Source organism: Capricornis sumatraensis, chromosome 4 (genome assembly GCF_032405125.1).
Source record: "Capricornis sumatraensis isolate serow.1 chromosome 4, serow.2, whole genome shotgun sequence".
In the NCBI taxonomy this organism is placed as follows: domain Eukaryota; kingdom Metazoa; phylum Chordata; class Mammalia; order Artiodactyla; family Bovidae; genus Capricornis; species Capricornis sumatraensis.
This window is the reverse complement of record NC_091072.1, coordinates 139306337-139324072: the sequence shown is the minus strand read 5'-3', so window position 1 is coordinate 139324072 and position 17736 is coordinate 139306337. Positions and strand designations below refer to the sequence as shown.

The following is a 17736-nucleotide window of genomic DNA, read 5'->3' as shown; positions in this document are numbered from 1 at the left end:
GCACCACACAGGGAGAGGGATCCTTGGGGAATGGGAGTGGGGCAGCGAAAGAAGAGGAAGGATAGAGCACGAAGAAAAGCAAACCAGTGAGAGAAACCCCTGAAAACAGTGCGTGCCCGCTCTAAGCTGGATGTGCCGCTGCTCCACACGAGATCACCCTGCAGAAGCAGCGCAGCTGGATGGCCGTGAGCTTCAGGATAAAGTATTGATACAAAGGGCTGGACCCAGGAGACTGTTGCAAAAGTTCAGAGAAGCAGCAAATTGCTGAATGCTTCCAAGGCGATGATGGAGCATATGAGGATATGTCTTTGCATTTTGATTTGGTTTCTTGAATATTTCATATTTCAAATGATATTTTCCGAGGTTATCAAACCAACATCCTTGTTTATCTCAAGTCGTTCATTCCACGATCTCCGACCTTCCACACACCTCTGCCCCTAGGAGGTTCAGGAGACTATAAGGAACACTCCATTTTAAAAGTGGAAGAAAGTGGTAGGCCTATACCTTCCACTGCTCTTGGTCGCTACCTGAGCAACTCTGTAAAATGAGAGGGAAACAAAGCAGCTCTTTCTTCTGGCCTCTGGCACAAACTCACCTTCTCTGCCCTAGCACCAAGGCTGTGTCTGGGTACGTGGGACTGTACTTTGCAAACAGTCTCCAGCAGTATATGTTTTAAGTGGATGAAATGATGGCCTGGGTAGAAGATGCTATTGCTTCTCATATAACTCCCCTTGTGTAGCTGAAAACAGAAGACTCTAGCCTGTGACTTGTTTCTCCACCATTGGTTTGTGGCTACAGTCCTTCCAGAGGGTTGATATTTTAAGCTACTTCTGCTTTGCTTCAGAGAATGCTGGATACTTTTGCTCAGAGGGAGCCCCACTGCCTCCTGGCTCAGCTGAGACAGTGCATGGAGCGCTTATTGCTGCAGTCCTTTTTTGATTGGGCCTTGGGTCTAAGAGTCTCAGTTCCAGGAATCCTTCCAGTTGCCACTCACCAACCACACCCCTCCCCGCCCCCCGCCTCTCCCACCCTGTCTCCCTACCAGAGCTCTTGTCTCTGTGAGCCCCAGCTCTCTACTCCATTTGGCACTTCCTCCAAATTAAACTCTTGCACCACAGAGTGTACTAAGCCTTCACCCCATGGACCATATCAGAGAGGAAGCAGGAAACTGGTAACTGTTTCCCTCTCCTCCCTCTTCCCCAATCCATTGCCGGGGTCTGTTTGACACTTGCTGCATCGTATCCCATGGCTCCAAGCTTTGAGCAAGGCACAGAGCAGAGCCTTGGAATGTGTGCTAATTCAGAAATTCCCTTACTTACTGAACTTCTCAGTAATGCAGTCAGGATGACAGCCTCTGAAAGGAGCTTATGGGAAATGCCATTCTAAAGATGGGTTTGGGGGACTTCCCTGGTGGTCCAGTGCTTAAGAATCTGCCTTCCAATGAAGGGAACCTGTGTTTGATCCTTGGTCGGGGAACTAAGCCGGTGTGCCACAGTGAAGACCCGGCATAGCCAAAACATACATTGAAAAAAATAAATAAAAAGAGGGTTTTGGTTACAATTAAAAAAAAAATAGTAGCATATATTTATTTATTTGGTCGCGCAGCTCATGGGCAATTCATTACCTAACCAGCAATTGAACCTGGGCCCTCGGCAGTGAGAGCACAGAGTCCTAACCGCTGGACAGCCAGGGATATCCCTTGGGTGTAATTCTTCCTCCTCCTCCTTCCCCTCTTTCCTGTTCTGTTCCATCCTGCCTTCCTTCCTTTCCTCTTTCCTTTTTGTCCTCTCCTCCTCTCTTTCTCTTTTTCTTCTCCTTCAAACACATAAATACTGATCTCACTCTTCCTTCCACCCTCTTCTATCCTTTGTCAGGCAACTTCCTGCTCACCAGCATCTTCTCGGGCCCCGTGAGATACAACGAAGTCCTGCGCAGAGCAGAACTCCTCTCAGACTCCTAGTACCACCTACAGGGGAAGCCCATGATGAGCAGCTGGGGAGTTTCCACACTCACGAACCCTAGATGGGGATGAACAGAGAAGCTGTCTTTCCAATTCAAGAAAACTCTGCTTGAAGTAGAGAATGACCACCGTCACATGGGCCTCTACCCAGAGCTTCCACGACATGGCTGCCATCTGCCTTTTCAAACCAGATGTCCCTGCTTGCTCGATTGGAGCCTCCACTTCTGGTCACTGTAAATGCAGCTTCTTCAGACTGAGTGCCTTTCTTCAGTGCTCCCTTCTGTTACCTTCCACCTTGAATAATTTTGGCTAAAGCCCAAGGGTTCTCATCACTCACTGCTTCTGCAAAGCCTCCCTTAGCTGCTCTGGTCCACGGGGGTGCCTTCCTCTCAGACTCCCATGGGATTAATGATTAGATCACTTTTCCTGTGTTCTCTGCAGCAGAAATGCTGCCAAGAATATTTCCCAATGTTTCCTCAAGGATCCTGTAATGAGTGAGCTTCCTAGGCTGGCCCCTCCCTCACTCCTGATCCCCGGTCCCCGGGCCGCTGCTACAGGGTCCTAGGGAAGGCGGATTCAGAGTCTGAAATCAGGAGCTCCTCTGGTGGCTCAGCGATAAACAATCCATCTGCCAATGCAGACGGATTCCATCCATATTCCATCCCTGATCCAGGAAGATTCCTCAAGCCGAGGGGCAACTAAGCCCATGTGCCTCAACTACTAAGCCTGTGCTCTTGAGCCTGGGAGCCCCAGCTACTGCAGCCTGAGGGCCCTAGAGCCTGTGCTGTGTAACAAAAGAAGCCACCACAATGAGAAGCCTGCCCACCACAACTAGAGAGTAGCCCCTGCTCGCCGCAACTAGCAACGAAGACCCAGCACAGCCAAAAATAAATCCATTAATTAAAATTTTTAAAAAGAGAATGCAATGAGAATTCAGTGGATCCAGAAACAGATAAGGACTTGGAGGGAAAAAGAAAAACGTCTGGATTGTTACATGCAGAATAACAGTTTTAAACATGTTTTTAAACATCGCATTCACTTTATAGTTTTCTACATCTCCGAATAGAGAGTTCCCTACTACGGGGACTTGGATGGCAAGGTAATAAAAATTTGGTAGAAAGATAAAAACAGGAATGTTTAGTTTAAGTTTAAAAAAAAAACAAAAAAAACAGCAGCCAGAGCCCAGTAATTAGCCATTCAACATTTGATATAATTGCCAGCACTTAGAAACAGATTAAGACCAGCACTGTGTTTACTATGACTAAGGCTGTAACAGGGGAAAATGAGGTTTGGTTAAACTTGCACTCAGTGATCTAGGTCAAAGAGCATAAAAAGAAGAAACCCAAGTCCTCAAGATATTTTATATCAAAGGAAGAATGAGGCTTGTTTGATAATTTGCAACTTTCCTTTCCTCAAGGAAGAGTTCGCCAAAAAGGATGCATCATGATTGCATTATTATAACTATATTTTTATTATTCTCATTAGACAAAGGAAGAACTTAAGAATCAAACAATAGAACATTCATGATAAGACATCAAAATTTCAATTTAAATATTTGCCCACTTGAAAGTATCATTCTGATGTCTCATAACCCATACTGGTCACTCCACTGCACTCCAGAGAGAAGAAACCCAGCTCCACCCACCAGAACTCCAACACAAGCGTCCCTAACCAGGAAACCTTGACAAGCCACTGATACAACCCCACCCACAGTGAGGAAGCTCCATAATAAAGAGAACTCCGCAAATTACCAGAATATAAAAAGGCCACCCCAAACGCAGCAATATAACCAAGATGAAGAGACAGAGGAATACTCAGCAGGTAAAGGAACAGGAGAGTTGCCCACCAAACCAAACAAAAGAGGAAGAAGTAGGGAATCTACCTGAGAAGGAATTCTGAATATTGATAGTGAAAATGATCTAAAATCTTGAAATCAAAATGGAATCACAGATAAATAGCCTAGAGACAAGGATTGAGAAGATGTAAGAAAGGTTTAACAAGGACCTAGAAGAAATAAAAAAGAGTCAAAATATAGTGAATAATGCAATAAATGAGATCAGAAACACTCTGGAGGAAACAAATAGTAGAATAACGGAGGCAGAAGATAGGATTAGTGAAATAGAAGATAGAATGGTAGAAATAAATGAATCAGAGAGGAAACAAGAAAAACGAATTAAAAGAAACGGGACAATCTCAGAGACCTCCAGGACAATATGAAACACTCCAACATTCGAATTATAGGAGTCCCAGAAGAAGAAGACAGAAAGAAAGATCATGAGAAAATCCTTGAGGAGATAATAGTTGAAAACGTCCCTAAAATGGGGAAGGAAATAATCACCCAAGTCCAAGAAACACAGAGAGTTCCAAATAGGATAAACCCAAGGCGAAACACCCCAAGACACATATTAATCAAATTAACAAAGATCAAACACAAAGAACAAATATTAAAAGCAGCAAGGGAAAAACAACAAATAACACACAAGGGGATTCCCATAAGGATAACAGCTGATCTTTCAATAGAAACTCTTCAGGCCAGGAGGGAATGGCAAGACATACTTAAAGTGATGAAAGACAATAACCTACAGCCCAGATTACTGTACCCAGCAAGGATCTCATTCAAATATGAAGGAGAAATCAAAAGCTTTACAGACAAGCAAAAGCTGAGAGAATTCAGCACCACCAAACCAGCTCTCCAACAAATTCTAAAGGATATTCTCTAGACAGGAAATACGAAAAGGGTGTATAAACCTGAACCCAAAACAATAAAGTAAATGGTAACTGGATCATACTTATCAATAATTACCTTAAATGTAAATGGGTTGAACGCTCCAACCAAAAGGCAAAGACTGGCTGAATGGATACAAAAACAAGACCCCTCTATATGCTGCTTACAAGAGACCCACCTCAAAACAAGGGACACATACAGACTGAAAGTGAAGGGCTGGAAAAAGATATACCACGCAAATAGAGACCAAAAGAAAGCAGGAGTGGCAATACTCATATCCGATAAAATAGACTTTAAAACAAAGGCTGTGAAAAGAGACAAAGAAGGCCACTACATAATGATCAAAGGATCAATCCAAGAAGAAGATATAACAATTATAAATATATATGCACCCAATATAGGAGCACCGCAATATGTAAGACAAATGCTAACAAGTATGAAAGGGGAAATCAACAATAACACAATAATAGTGGGAGATTTTAATACCCCACTCACACCTATGGACAGATCAACTAAACAGAAAATTAACAAAGAAACGCAAACTTTAAATGATACATTAGATCAGTTAGACCTAATTGATATCTATAGGACATTTCACCCCAAAACAATGAATTTCACCTTTTTTTCAAGTGCTCATGGAACCTTCTCCAGGATAGATCACATCCTGGGCCATAAATCTAAACTTGATAAATTCAAAAAAATCGAAATCATTCCAAGCATCTTTTCTGACCATAATGCATTAAGATTAGATCTCAATTACAGGAGAAAAACTATTAAAAATTCCAACATATGGAGGTTGAACAACACACTTCTGAATAACCAACAAATCACAGAAGAAATCAAAAAAGAAATCAAAATATGCATAGAAATGAATGAAAATGAAAACACAACAACCCAAAACCTGTGGGACACTATAAAAGCAGTGCTAAGAGGAAAGTTCATAGCAATACAGGCATACCTCAAGAAACAAGAAAAAAGTCAAATAAATAACCTAACTCTACAACTAAAGCAACTAGAAAAGGAAGAATTGGAGAACCCCAGAGTTAGTAGAAGGAAAGAAATCTTAAAAATTAAGGCAGAAATAAATGCAAAAGAAACAAAAGAGACCATAGCAAAAATCAACAAAGCCAAAAGCTGGTTCTTTGAAAGGATAAATAAAATTGACAAACCATTAGCCAGACTCATCAAGAAGCAAAGAGAGAAAAATCAAATCAATAAAATTAGAAATGAAAATGGAGAGATCACAACAGACAACACAGAAATACAAAGGATCATAAGAGACTACTATCAGCAGTTGTATGCCAATAAAATGGACAACGTGGAAGAAATGGACAAATTCTTAGAAAATTACAATTTTCTGAAACTGAACCAGGAAGAAATAGAAAATCTTAACAGACCCATCACAAGCACGGAAATTGAAACTGTAATCAGAAATCTTCCAGCAAACAAAAGCCCAGGTCCAGATGGCTTCACAGCTGAATTCTACCAAAAATTTCAAGAAGAGCTAACACCTATCCTACTCAAACTCTTCCAGAAAATTGCAGAGGAAGGGAAACTTCCAAACTCATTCTATGAGGCCACCATCACCCTAATACCAAAACCTGACAAAGATGTCACAAAAAAAGTACAGGCCAATATCACTGATGAACATAGATGCAAAAATCCTCAACAAAATTCTAGCAATCAGAATCCAACAACACATTAAAAAGATCATACACCATGACCAAGTGGGCTTTATCCCAGGGATGCACGGATTCTTCAATATCCGCAAATCAATCAATGTAATTCACCACATTAACAAATTGAAAAATAAAAACCATATGATTATCTCAATAGATGCAGAGAAGGCCTTTGACAAAATTCAACATCCATTTATGATAAAAACTCTCCAGAAAGCAGGAATAGAAGGAACATACCTCAACATAATAAAAGCTATATATGACAAACCCACAGCAAACATTATCTTCAATGGTGAAAAATTGAAAGCATTTCCCCTAAAGTCAGGAACAAGACAAGGGTGCCCACTTTCACCACTACTATTCAACATAGTTCTGGAAGTTTTGGCCACAGCAGTCAGAGCAGAAAAAGAAATAAAAGGAATCCAAATTGGAAAAGAAGAAGTAAAACTTTCACTGTTTGCAGATGACATGATCCTCTACATGGAAAACCCTAAAGACTCCACCAGAAAATTACTAGAGCTAATCAATGAATATAGTAAAGTTGCAGGATATAAAATCAACACACAGAAATCCCTTGCATTCCTATACACTAATAATGAGAAAGTAGAAAATGAAATTAAGGAAACAATTCCATTCACCATTGCAACGAAAAGAATAAAATACTTAGGAATATATCTACCTAAAGAAACTAAAGACCTATATATAGAAAACTATAAAACACTGATGAAAGAAATCAAAGAGGACACTAATAGATGGAGAAATATACCATGTTCATGGATCAGAAGAATCAATATAGTGAAAATGAGTATACTACCCAAAGAAATTTACAAATTCAATGCAATCCCTATCAAGCTACCAGCGGTATTTTTCACAGAACTAGAACAAATCATTTCAAGATTTGTATGGAAATACAAAAAACCACGAATTGCCAAAGCAATCTTGAGAAATAAGAATGGAACTGGAGGAATCAACTTGCCTGACTTCAGGCTCTACTACAAAGCCACAGTCATCAAAACAGTATGGTACTGGCACAAAGACAGACATATAGATCAATGGAACAAAATAGAAAGCCCAGAGATAAATCCACACACATATGGACAAAGGAGGCAAGAATATACAATGGAGTAAAGACAATCTCTTTAACAAGTGGTGCTGGAAAAACTGGTCAACCACTTGTAAAAGAATGAAACTAGATCACTTTCTAACACCGCACACAAAAATAAACTCAAAATGGATTAAAGATCTAAATGTAAGACCAGAAACTATAAAACTCCTAGAGGAGAACATAGGCAAAACACTCTCAGACATAAATCACAGCAGGATCCTCTATGATCCACCTCCCAGAATTCTGGAAATAAAAGCAAAAATAAACAAATGGGATCTAATTAAAATTAAAAGCTTCTGCACAACAAAGGAAAATATAAGCAAGGTAAAAAGACAGCCTTCTGAATGGGAGAAAATAATAGCAAATGAAGCAACTGACAAACAACTAATCTCAAAAATATACAAGCAACTTATGCAGCTCAATTCCAGAAAAATAAACGACCCAATCAAAAAATGGGCCAAAGAATTAAATAGACATTTCTCCAAAGAAGACATACGGATGGCTAACAAACACATGAAAAGATGCTCAACGTCACTCATTATTAGAAAAATGCAAATTAAAACCACAATGAGGTACCACTTCACACCAGTCAGAATGTCTGCAATCCAAAAATCTGCAAGCAATAAATGCTGGAGAGGGTGTGGAGAAAAGGGAACCCTCCTACACTGTTGGTGGGAATGCAAACTAGTACAGCCACTATGGAGAACAGTGTGGAGATTCCTTAAAAAATTGCAAATAGAACTACCTTATGACCTAGCAATCCCACTGCTGGGCATACACACCGAGGAAACCAGAATTGAAAGAGACACATGTACCCCAATGTTCATCGCAGCACTGTTTATAATAGCCAGGACATGGAAACAACCTAGATGTCCATCAGCAGATGAATGGATAAGAAAGCTGTGGTACATATACACAATGGAGTATTACTCAGCCATTAAAAAGAATTCATTTGAATCAGTTCTGATGAGATGGATGAAACTGGAGCCGATTATACAGAGTGAAGTAAGCCAGAAAGAAAAACACCAATACAGTATACTAACACATATATATGGAATTTAGAAAGATGGCAATGACGACCCTGTATGCAAGATAGCAAAAAAGACACAGATGTGTATAACGGACTTTTGAACTCAGAGGGAGAGGGAGAGGGTGGGATGATTTGGGAGAATGGCATTCTAACATGTATACTATCATGTAAGAATCGAATCACAAGTCTATGTCTGACACAGGATACAGCATGCTTGGGGCTGGTGCATGGGGATGACCCAGAGAGATGTTATGGGGAGGAAGGTGGGAGGGGGGTTCATGTTTGGGAATGCATGTAAGAATTAAAGATTTTAAAATTAAAAAAAGAAAGAAAAAAAAAGACATAGAGAAACTGAAATAAAAAATAAAAAAATTAAAAAAAGTATCATTCTAAGACAGTTGAAAACAAATGCTCTTATATTTTAAATTAATTTGTAATTAATCCTCTCTGTTTTGTGCTTCTCAAAGAGCCACTCCACCTCCCTTTGCTTTCTCCCTGACAATAAATGACTAGTGAGATGAAATGGCTTAGCTGTCTTTACAACAGTTTCATGAGAGGGAAATGTTTCAAAATGTTTTAAATGTCACAACTGGGGGCTTTCCTCCCAGGCAGCATGACTATAGATACAAATGTAATTGTGATTTTTTTTTTAAACTTTTGGCTGTACTGCACAGCACTTAGGATCTTAGTTTCCCAAGCAGGGATTGAACCCAGGCCCCCTGCTCGGAGTCTTAGCCACTGGACTACCAAGGAAGTCCCTGTAAACGTAATTCTGACGTTTCTATCCTATGAGAAGGACCACGGTGACTTTTCAATTCTAGTGTACAATGCTAGGAAGAAAAATGTTACTGCTGAAAAAAGAAAGGGACAGAGGTTGCCTTGCAGTTCACTACCATGACTGGAGTACTTACGGGGCAGTGAGGTAACCCTCCAAAAAGCCGGCGGCAAACATGATGATCTCATTGCTCAGGGACTGAGAACCGTACCCTGCTTTGATCTCCAGGATACCCCAGCCTGTGGTTTTCACAGAGTTATTGTAAAAGCCATAGGCATCCCCATTCCTGTCTAGGACATTTTTGACTTGTATTTTCTTCTCCGTAGGCATCCAGTACGCAGTTGCATAGTAGACTCCTGGAAGAAAAGAAAAAGGAATAACGCTAGGATGTGATTGAACTGAGTGGCTGATGGCTTTCTTTTTCTGTGTAATCAACAATTCTAGTACATCTGCTTTTAAAGAGTTTCATTCTATTAGAGTCGGGAAATCTGTCACACCATAGTTTGTCCTTGTTATTGTTGTTGTTCAGTCTCCAAGTTGTGTACGACTCTTTGCAACCTCATGGACTGTAGCCCACCAGGCTCCTCTGTCTGTGGGATTTCCCAGGCAAGAATAATGGAGTGTGTTGTCATTTTCTTCACTGGATCTTCCTGACCCAGTGATCAAACCCATGTACCCTGCATTGGCAGGCAGATTCTTTACCAGTGAGCCACCTGGCAAGCCCTTGTCCTTGTTACAAATGGGGGAAAACCAGAGCCTTGATCAAAGGCAATTAGCCTAGAGCACAAAGAACCAGGTCAAAAGTAGGGGTGTAGTTGGAGCATCAGAAAGGGGGTCTAAGTGCTTCAACCTTAGGGATGGAATTCTGGGCAAGGCAGGAGCTGGACCTCTCACCCTCCTTGTCATTCAACCAAGAATAAGATCTGGGATTTCCCTGGTTGAGAGTCTGCCTTGCAATGCCCAGGACTTGAGTTCAATGTCTGGTCAGGGAACTAGGATCCCACAGGCCTCGGAGCAGATAAGCCTGTGTTTTGCAACTACTGAGCCCAAGTGCTGCAACAAAAAAGTCCCACACTACACACTGAAAATCATGCATACCACAACTAAGACCCAGTGCAGCCAAATAAATAATAAATAAATATAGTTTTTCAAAACAGAATAGGGTTCAGCCCTGGTCTGCAGCCCTTTTCATCCCCCTCAATAGTTGGGCCAAAGCATCCACATTCTCTCACTTTCTACCCTATTTCTCCTGCTTAATTCTTTTTTTTTCTTATCAAAAATATTACAAAAAATTCAATGGAAATACACTGAATAATTGCTAAAATAAATTCAGGCAATTCATTCATCTTTTATAAGAAGGAGAGACTTTGACATTTGAATGTTACTAAAGCTTAGCTTTCACAGCATCATCTTTCAGGATTTGAAATAGCTCTACTGGAATTCCATCACCTCCACTAGCTTTGTTCGTAGTGATGCTTTCTAAGGCCCACTTGACTTCACATTCCAGGATGTCTGGCTCAAGGTGAGTGATCACACCATCATGATTATCTGGGTCGTGAAGATCTTTTTTGTACAGTTCTTCTGTGTATTCTTGCCACCTCTTCTTAAGATCTTCTGCTTCTGTTAGGTCCATACCATTTCTGACCTTTATTGAGCCCATCTTTGCATGAAATGTTCCCTTGGTATCTCTAATTTCCTTGAAGAGATCTCTAGACTTTTCCATTTTGTTCTTTTCCTCTATTTCTTTGCATTGATCGCTAAAGAAGGCTTTCTGATCTCTCCTTGCTATTCCTTGGGACTCTGCATTCAGATGCTTATATCTTTTCTTTTCTCCTTTGCTTTTCACTTCTCTTCTTTTCACAGCTATTTGTAAGACCTCCTTAGACAGCCATTTTTCTTTTTTGCATTTCTTTTCCATGGGGATGGTCTTGATTCCTGTCTCCTGTACAATGTCATGAACCTCCGTCCATAGTTCATCAGGCACTCTATCTATCAGATCTAGTCCCTTAAATCTATTTCTCACTTCCACTGTATAATCATAAGGGATTTGATTTAGGTCATACCTGAATGGTCTAGTGGTTTTCCCTACTTTCTTCAATTTAAGTCTGAATTTGGCAAAAAGGAGTTCAGTACTTTGGCCACCTCATGCGAAGAGTTGACTCATTGGAAAAGACTCTGATGCTAGGAGGGATTGGGGGCAGGAGGAGAAGGGGACGACAGGGGATGAGATGGCTGGATGGCATCACCGACTTGACGGACGTGAGTTTGAGTGAATTTTGGGAGTTGGTGATGGACAGGGAGGCCTGGTGTGCTGCAGGTCATGGGGTCGCAAAGAGTCGGACACGACTGAGTGACTGAACTGAACTGAACTTACTGAAGATAAATGAAGAAAGGGACTTCCCTGCTGATCTGGTGGGAGTGGTTAAGACTCCTTGTTCCCAATGTAGGGGGCCTTGCTCAGGGAACTAGATCCCACATGCCTCAACTAAAGGTCATACGTGCTGCAATGAAGTTGGAAGATCCTGTGTGCTGCAACTAAATATACAGTTACAAGAGCTCCCAAATAAATAAATATTTTTTAAAAAAATAAATGAAAAAAGTTAAAATATTGAAAGTTTAAGCACCTTTTCACAGAAATAAATTATTCCATTTTAAAGGTAGACAGAAAGAAAAACACTTTATTCTTTCTATCATGAATAATATCAGTCAACCAAGCTTCACATTTTGGGTAGACATTTTTCAAGTATGAATTCTTTCAGAATCTATTTTATTTTTAAAAAAGGAAGAATAGGTGAATTTTGGCAGAGGAGTAAATTATAAAAATATGCACAATTTGTTTTAAGATTGGCATACCAACTCCTAAAACAGTACAATTATATAAAAGTATGGCCTGTAAAATATCCTTTGGCATTTCACTTGGTAGTTAAACAGAAAACTTTTCTGAAAAAAAAAAAGTAGCTATCAACACAGTCCATAAGTTAGGGTTGTATGTGTTGAAAGAAATTTCCCTTGAGTTTCAAAATCCTTTTCTTCCATAATAACTCAGTGGACATGAGTTTGAGCAAATCCAAGGAGATAGTGAAGGATTGGAAAGCCTGGTGTGCTGCCATTAATGGGGTCTCTAAGAGTCAGGCACAACTTAGCTACTGAACAACAACAACCCATGTAAGTCATCACTAGTGAGGTATATAGGGCAGAACTGCTGCTGCTGCTGCTAAGTCACTTCAGTCGTGTCCAACTCTGTGCGACCCCACAGACAGCAGCCCACCAGGCTCCCCCGTCCCTGGGATTCTCCAGGCAAGAACACTGGAGTGGGTTGCCATTTCCTTTTCCAATGCATGAGAGTGAAAAGGGAAAGTGAAGTCTCTCAGTCGTGTCCGACTTTGCGACCCCATGGACTACAGCCCACCAGGCTCCTCCTTCCATGGGATTTTCCAGGCAAGAGTACTGGAGTGGGGTGCCATTGCCTTCTCTGATAGGGCAGAACACTGTTAGGCAAACGTAAAGTAAAAAGAGTGCATGAACAAAGAATTCTTCCCATGTTCATAGAAATATCAGGTTAAATCTGACTCATCCTGCTTGACGTGTCACTTTCCTTTGGCAGAATTGAAATAAGCCCATACAAATGTCTTTGTTCAAGTCCTAGTAGCAGCAATATGTCTCCTTTGGAGGCATTATTTGATTCCAAGACACCGCGCAGTCCCCTGGAGGGGTGAAGATTGTGTGCATGTGTCTGCATCTATAACTGCAAACACCAAATGTGAGATCATACATCAAGCGCCACGCTGTACTGTGGTCCTTTCCTCCGCCTGCCACACTTCTTGATGACAACCACATACAGTGTCAAAAACAGGACCCAATAGCATACATACAGCAATGTTCCTACAATTACAACTGTCTGTTTCGATGCTGAGAATGGCTTTTTAGATTCCATATAAATGGTGAAAACCACACCACCCAGGAGGATTGTGAACCAAACTGTTACGGGGATGAGTCCTATGAAATTAACAACAATGGTCTTCCTTCCAGAAGTACCCCACCCAGCTTTGTTAATCGTTGCAATTGCAAACATCTTGGCGGGAAGTAAACTTGACATGTATAACACTGAGTAGAGGGACATGAAGACCATGATGGTGTTTCCTCTAAGGCAGCTGGCAAAAGATGACTTTATGAGACCCACTAACTGGACAGTTAACAAGAAGAGGAGTATGTTCCAAGTTTTACCCCTGTAGAAGAGCTGGATTACTGTGGCAATGAGAAAGAAAGGGAAGAACCCAGTGATGATGGCTTCATAGGTCATCCACAGGTGATGTTTGTGGAACCACATTGCATTGTACAGCCACTCTCGGAAGTAGGACTTGCTCCAACGGGTCTGCTGGTTTAACCATCTGAGATATTCCTTAGGTGTTTCAGTAAGGCACTTGGATCGAGCTGTGTATTTCGTTGCATAGCCCAGACTCAGCACTCGGTTCGTTAGGTGCCTGTCATCTCCAAAACTACAATGGCTGCCCATAAATTCTTGATTGTACCAGTCTTCCACAAATTCCTGCAATAAGGAGTTTCGGTACATTCCTAGGGGTCCGCTAATGCACTGGACACACCCAAAATAAGATTGACAGGCCCTTTCTACGTTAAAAGCCATCCAGTATCTCACGCTGCTGAGGAAAGAGATCCAGGAATCATACTTGTTTAAAATCTGGACATCTCCTCCAACACCTCCAACCATGGGATCTTCTTCTAAAACCTTTACCATCTCCACCGATGAGGCAGGGTCAAGTATGGTGTCTGAATCACAGACCTGCACATAATCCACACTCCGTCCCAGTGCTCTGAAAGCCGTGTACATGACTTCTCTTTTTCCACCCCATTTTTGCATGATGCAGATATTCTTGTTGGACAAGACCAACCGGGTGACATGCTGTGAGCTCTCTTTATGTGACTCATCCATCTCATCAGGACCCTTCATGTGGAAGTTGCTCTTCCAGATATACGTGGCTGACATGTCCCTGCCCATGACTTCACTGAAGATGTCCATCATGTAAAGGTCATCTTCTGAGTTTCCATCTATGACCATGACAACTTTAATTCTGGGGTAGGTTAGCCTTTTCACAGATTGCAAACATTTCCGTAAGTAGCCAGGATCTTCTTGATACGCAGCAATGCAAAGAGCAACAGTTTTGTTCAACTTAACGGGGGTTTCTAGAGATTTTTTCATTTTCTTGTGCTCCAAAAAGGCAAACAGGCTTTGGATGAGGAGGTGTGATACTAAAACTGCACCGTATAGCCCAAAAGAGAAATAGTAATTATCCGTTTGGAAAAATTGGTAGCCAACAATATAAGCAGCTGTGATTCCAAAGAGGAGAGAAACTCCAAAAAGTGTGGTTCCAATTATTCTCAGGATACATAGTAACCTCCCACAGTGCATCTTGTTCGGCTCTGGGTCATAAAGTTGTCCTCAGCCTGTCTGTCCTGGAGGGTCGGCGGCAGTCAGTATCCAAAACTGAGCTAATAGGAGATCAGATGAATTTGAGACAATGGACCAAAAAAAAATTTTTTTTAAACACGACATTTAAAAAAGATTGAGGAGTTTTTTATTTTATGCTCTAGTTCCCCACCCTTAATACTGGAAAGTCTCTTCTTTCTTTTGTATTTAAAAAAAAAAAAAAGAGAAAAAAGGCCTGGTGAAAACTCAACAGAACCCAGGAAGTGTAGAATTGGGAGAAAGTCTTTGGCGGGGCCTGGTTCAAGTCCTGAGTCAGTGGGTTGCTGGAAGCCAGGTCTGGTTAACTCTTTTCAGATGCCTTGATTTCATCCCTCTGACTGTTGCCTTTCTGCCTCCTTCAATGGAAGGGGAGGTCTCCTGCTTAATTCTTCACAAATAACATTAGATTCTTACTTTGTAGAAATCATAGAAGCTATCACCTGTGGATTCCTCAAGTTCTTGATAATTTTGTGAATTGATCCTCACAGCTCCTGGGTCCATCTCACCCTTCTTGCTCTCCTCCATCCCTCCACCCAAGCTCTGGGTCCCACCACTTTCCTTAAGTGGATCTGTCACTTTTATTAGGAACTTCACTGCACCCTATATCTTCTTTATCATGTACCCTAAAACTCCCTCTCTGCAGTGGCTCTTCCCCATTCAGGATATCAACGTGCTCCACTGTCTTGCAGCTCAAAGCTAACCAACCACAGCAGCCCTCTCTGGACCACAAATGAAATTCTTAAATCCTAACGTCACATGAACTTCCAAAAGCATATGACCCTGGTGACCACTTATTCTTAAAGCTCTTTCCTCCCATGGCCTCTGGAATAACAATCACTCCTGAATCACCACCTCCTCTACTTTCCTTTTCCTTACCTTTCCCAGGAGTTCCACTTTATCCCCAACAGCACAATGGATAATACCTTCTAGATGATTCCTTTAGCACTAGGAATTAAAAATATCCAAAGCAAAATTCATATTCTCTTCCATTACATCCTCCACCCTCTGCTTTCTAGCTCTGTGTCTTTCAGCCTAAAACCCAAGTCCATCCAGGTCTCTTCTCTCCTCCACAACTCATATTTAATCAAAACCTCCTAAATAGTGCTCCCGTTAGTAAGTGCCTCCCTAGCTCTACCTTTCTATGCTAGTTTTTAAAAAAGAAATTTATTTGTTTTTGGCTGTGCTGCATCTTTGTTGCTGCACACAGGCTTTTCTCTAGCTGTGGCAGGCAGGGGCTACTCTCTAGTTGCGGTGCGTGTGTTTCTCATTGTGGTGGCTTCTCTTCTTGCAGAGAACAGAATCTAGGGCACTTGGGTTTCAGTAATTGCCACACACAGGCTCAGTAGTTGCAGTTTCCGAGTTCTAGAGCACGGGCTTGGTTGTTGCAGTGCACAGGTTTAGTTGTTCCACAGCATGTGGGATCTTCCAGAACCAGGGATCGAACCCGTGTCTCCTGCATTGGCAGGTAGATTCTCTACTATTAAGACACAGGGAAGACCATTTCTATGCTAGTTTTGATATCACAACTAGTCTAAATTATGAAGAGGCTTTTTTCCCCCAAGTCTCTCTGACTTTTAATCCATTTTCCATACTTCGCCAGAGTGACCTTTCTAAAACGCAAAACTAATTTGTTTACTTGATTACCCCCAATTGTCAATGGCTTCTACTTCCTAGAATTAAAATTCTTTGACTTGTCCTCTTGGGCCTTCATGACCTGGTTTCTGCCTACCTATCTAGTTTCATCCACCACCTCTTGCACTCCATGTGATCTCAAAACCATTACGCACCGTTCTCCGGCCTACCATGAGCCGGCCCAGCGCCTCTGACTTTGCATATGCTGTATCCTCTGCCTGAGATCTTTCCCCCTGTTGACTATCAAGTCATCTCAAAACCGTTATTTAAGACTCAGGAAGCAGCACCCCCTTTATAGGGGCTGACTTGCTCTACAAGCTCTGTGAACCTTGTATGTAGGTCTGCTGGTCTAATGTAATTTACACGTCTGCTCCTGCTCCCAGCCGATGAACGTGTTTCCTCAGTATCCAATACAGTGTCTGGCCCACAACAACTACTCAATTTGTGTTGCTGTTTAGTCGCCAAGTCATGTCCAACTCTTCTGCAACTCGATGGATTGTAGCCTACCAGGCTCCTCTGTCCATGGGATTTTCCAGGCAAGAATACTGGAGTGGGTTGCCATTTCCTTCTCCAGGGGATTTTCCAGCCCAGGGAATGAACCCATGTCTCTTGTATTGCTAAGTGGATTCTTTACCACTGAGCCACCTGGGAAGCCATAGGTATTCAATAAATATCTATAAAAGGGAGGAGGACAGAGGAAGAGAGAGAAATGAAGAAAAGAAATGGTATGTACAGCATTCATTTCTCTGCCTAAGAAACCATTGCACAGCCGCTCAAGTTAAAGAGAAACTTTATATTCAGGTTATCAGGGAGGTGGGAGGAGGCCAGAATGACTCAGATTCTGGGCTGCAACTCAGCAGATGGGTATTGTGTCATTACTTGAGAGAGGGAGCAGAAGGGAAACATGTCTGGGAGGGAGCATATGTTTAGTTTTGGACATACCAAGTTTTTAGTGGTTAAGATACTAGAAAGCTCAGATACGATATTTAAATACAGTTGTCTGCTTTCAACATTCAAAACTGACTCAGTATTTTATTTATTTGGCTGAGGCATGTGGAATCTTTGGTTGCAGAATTCGAACTCCTAGTTGCAGCACATAAGATCTAGTTCCCTGACCAGGGATCAGATCCTGGGCTGCCTGCATTGGGAGTGCAGTGTTTTAACCACTGGACCACCAGGGAAGACTGTCTATGAAATGAGCACTAAAATTAGAATCTTAATGTTAGAGCATCATGGCACCTTGGCCCAACAAGGTGATAAACTGGGACTGGGTCAAGCTGCACTAATCAGCTAATGTTATAACTGTTAAAGAAAGATCTTGAGCAGGAAAGTCAATTTATTCTCAGTC

General features: G+C 41.6%; 1 protein-coding gene and 1 pseudogene across 1 annotated transcript in view; both read right to left on the bottom strand.

The window, feature by feature from the left end:
• The window catches only part of PLBD1 (phospholipase B domain containing 1), a 91794-nt gene that overhangs the window by 56205 nt on the left and 17853 nt on the right, over positions 1-17736 (bottom strand). Inside the window, exon 2 of the mRNA XM_068971311.1 lies at positions 9411-9630. Coding sequence (XP_068827412.1) covers positions 9411-9630 — 220 coding nt within the window. The remainder of the gene's footprint in view (positions 1-9410; positions 9631-17736) is intronic.
• On the bottom strand, positions 13041-14699 carry LOC138078898 (hyaluronan synthase 2 pseudogene; annotated as a pseudogene).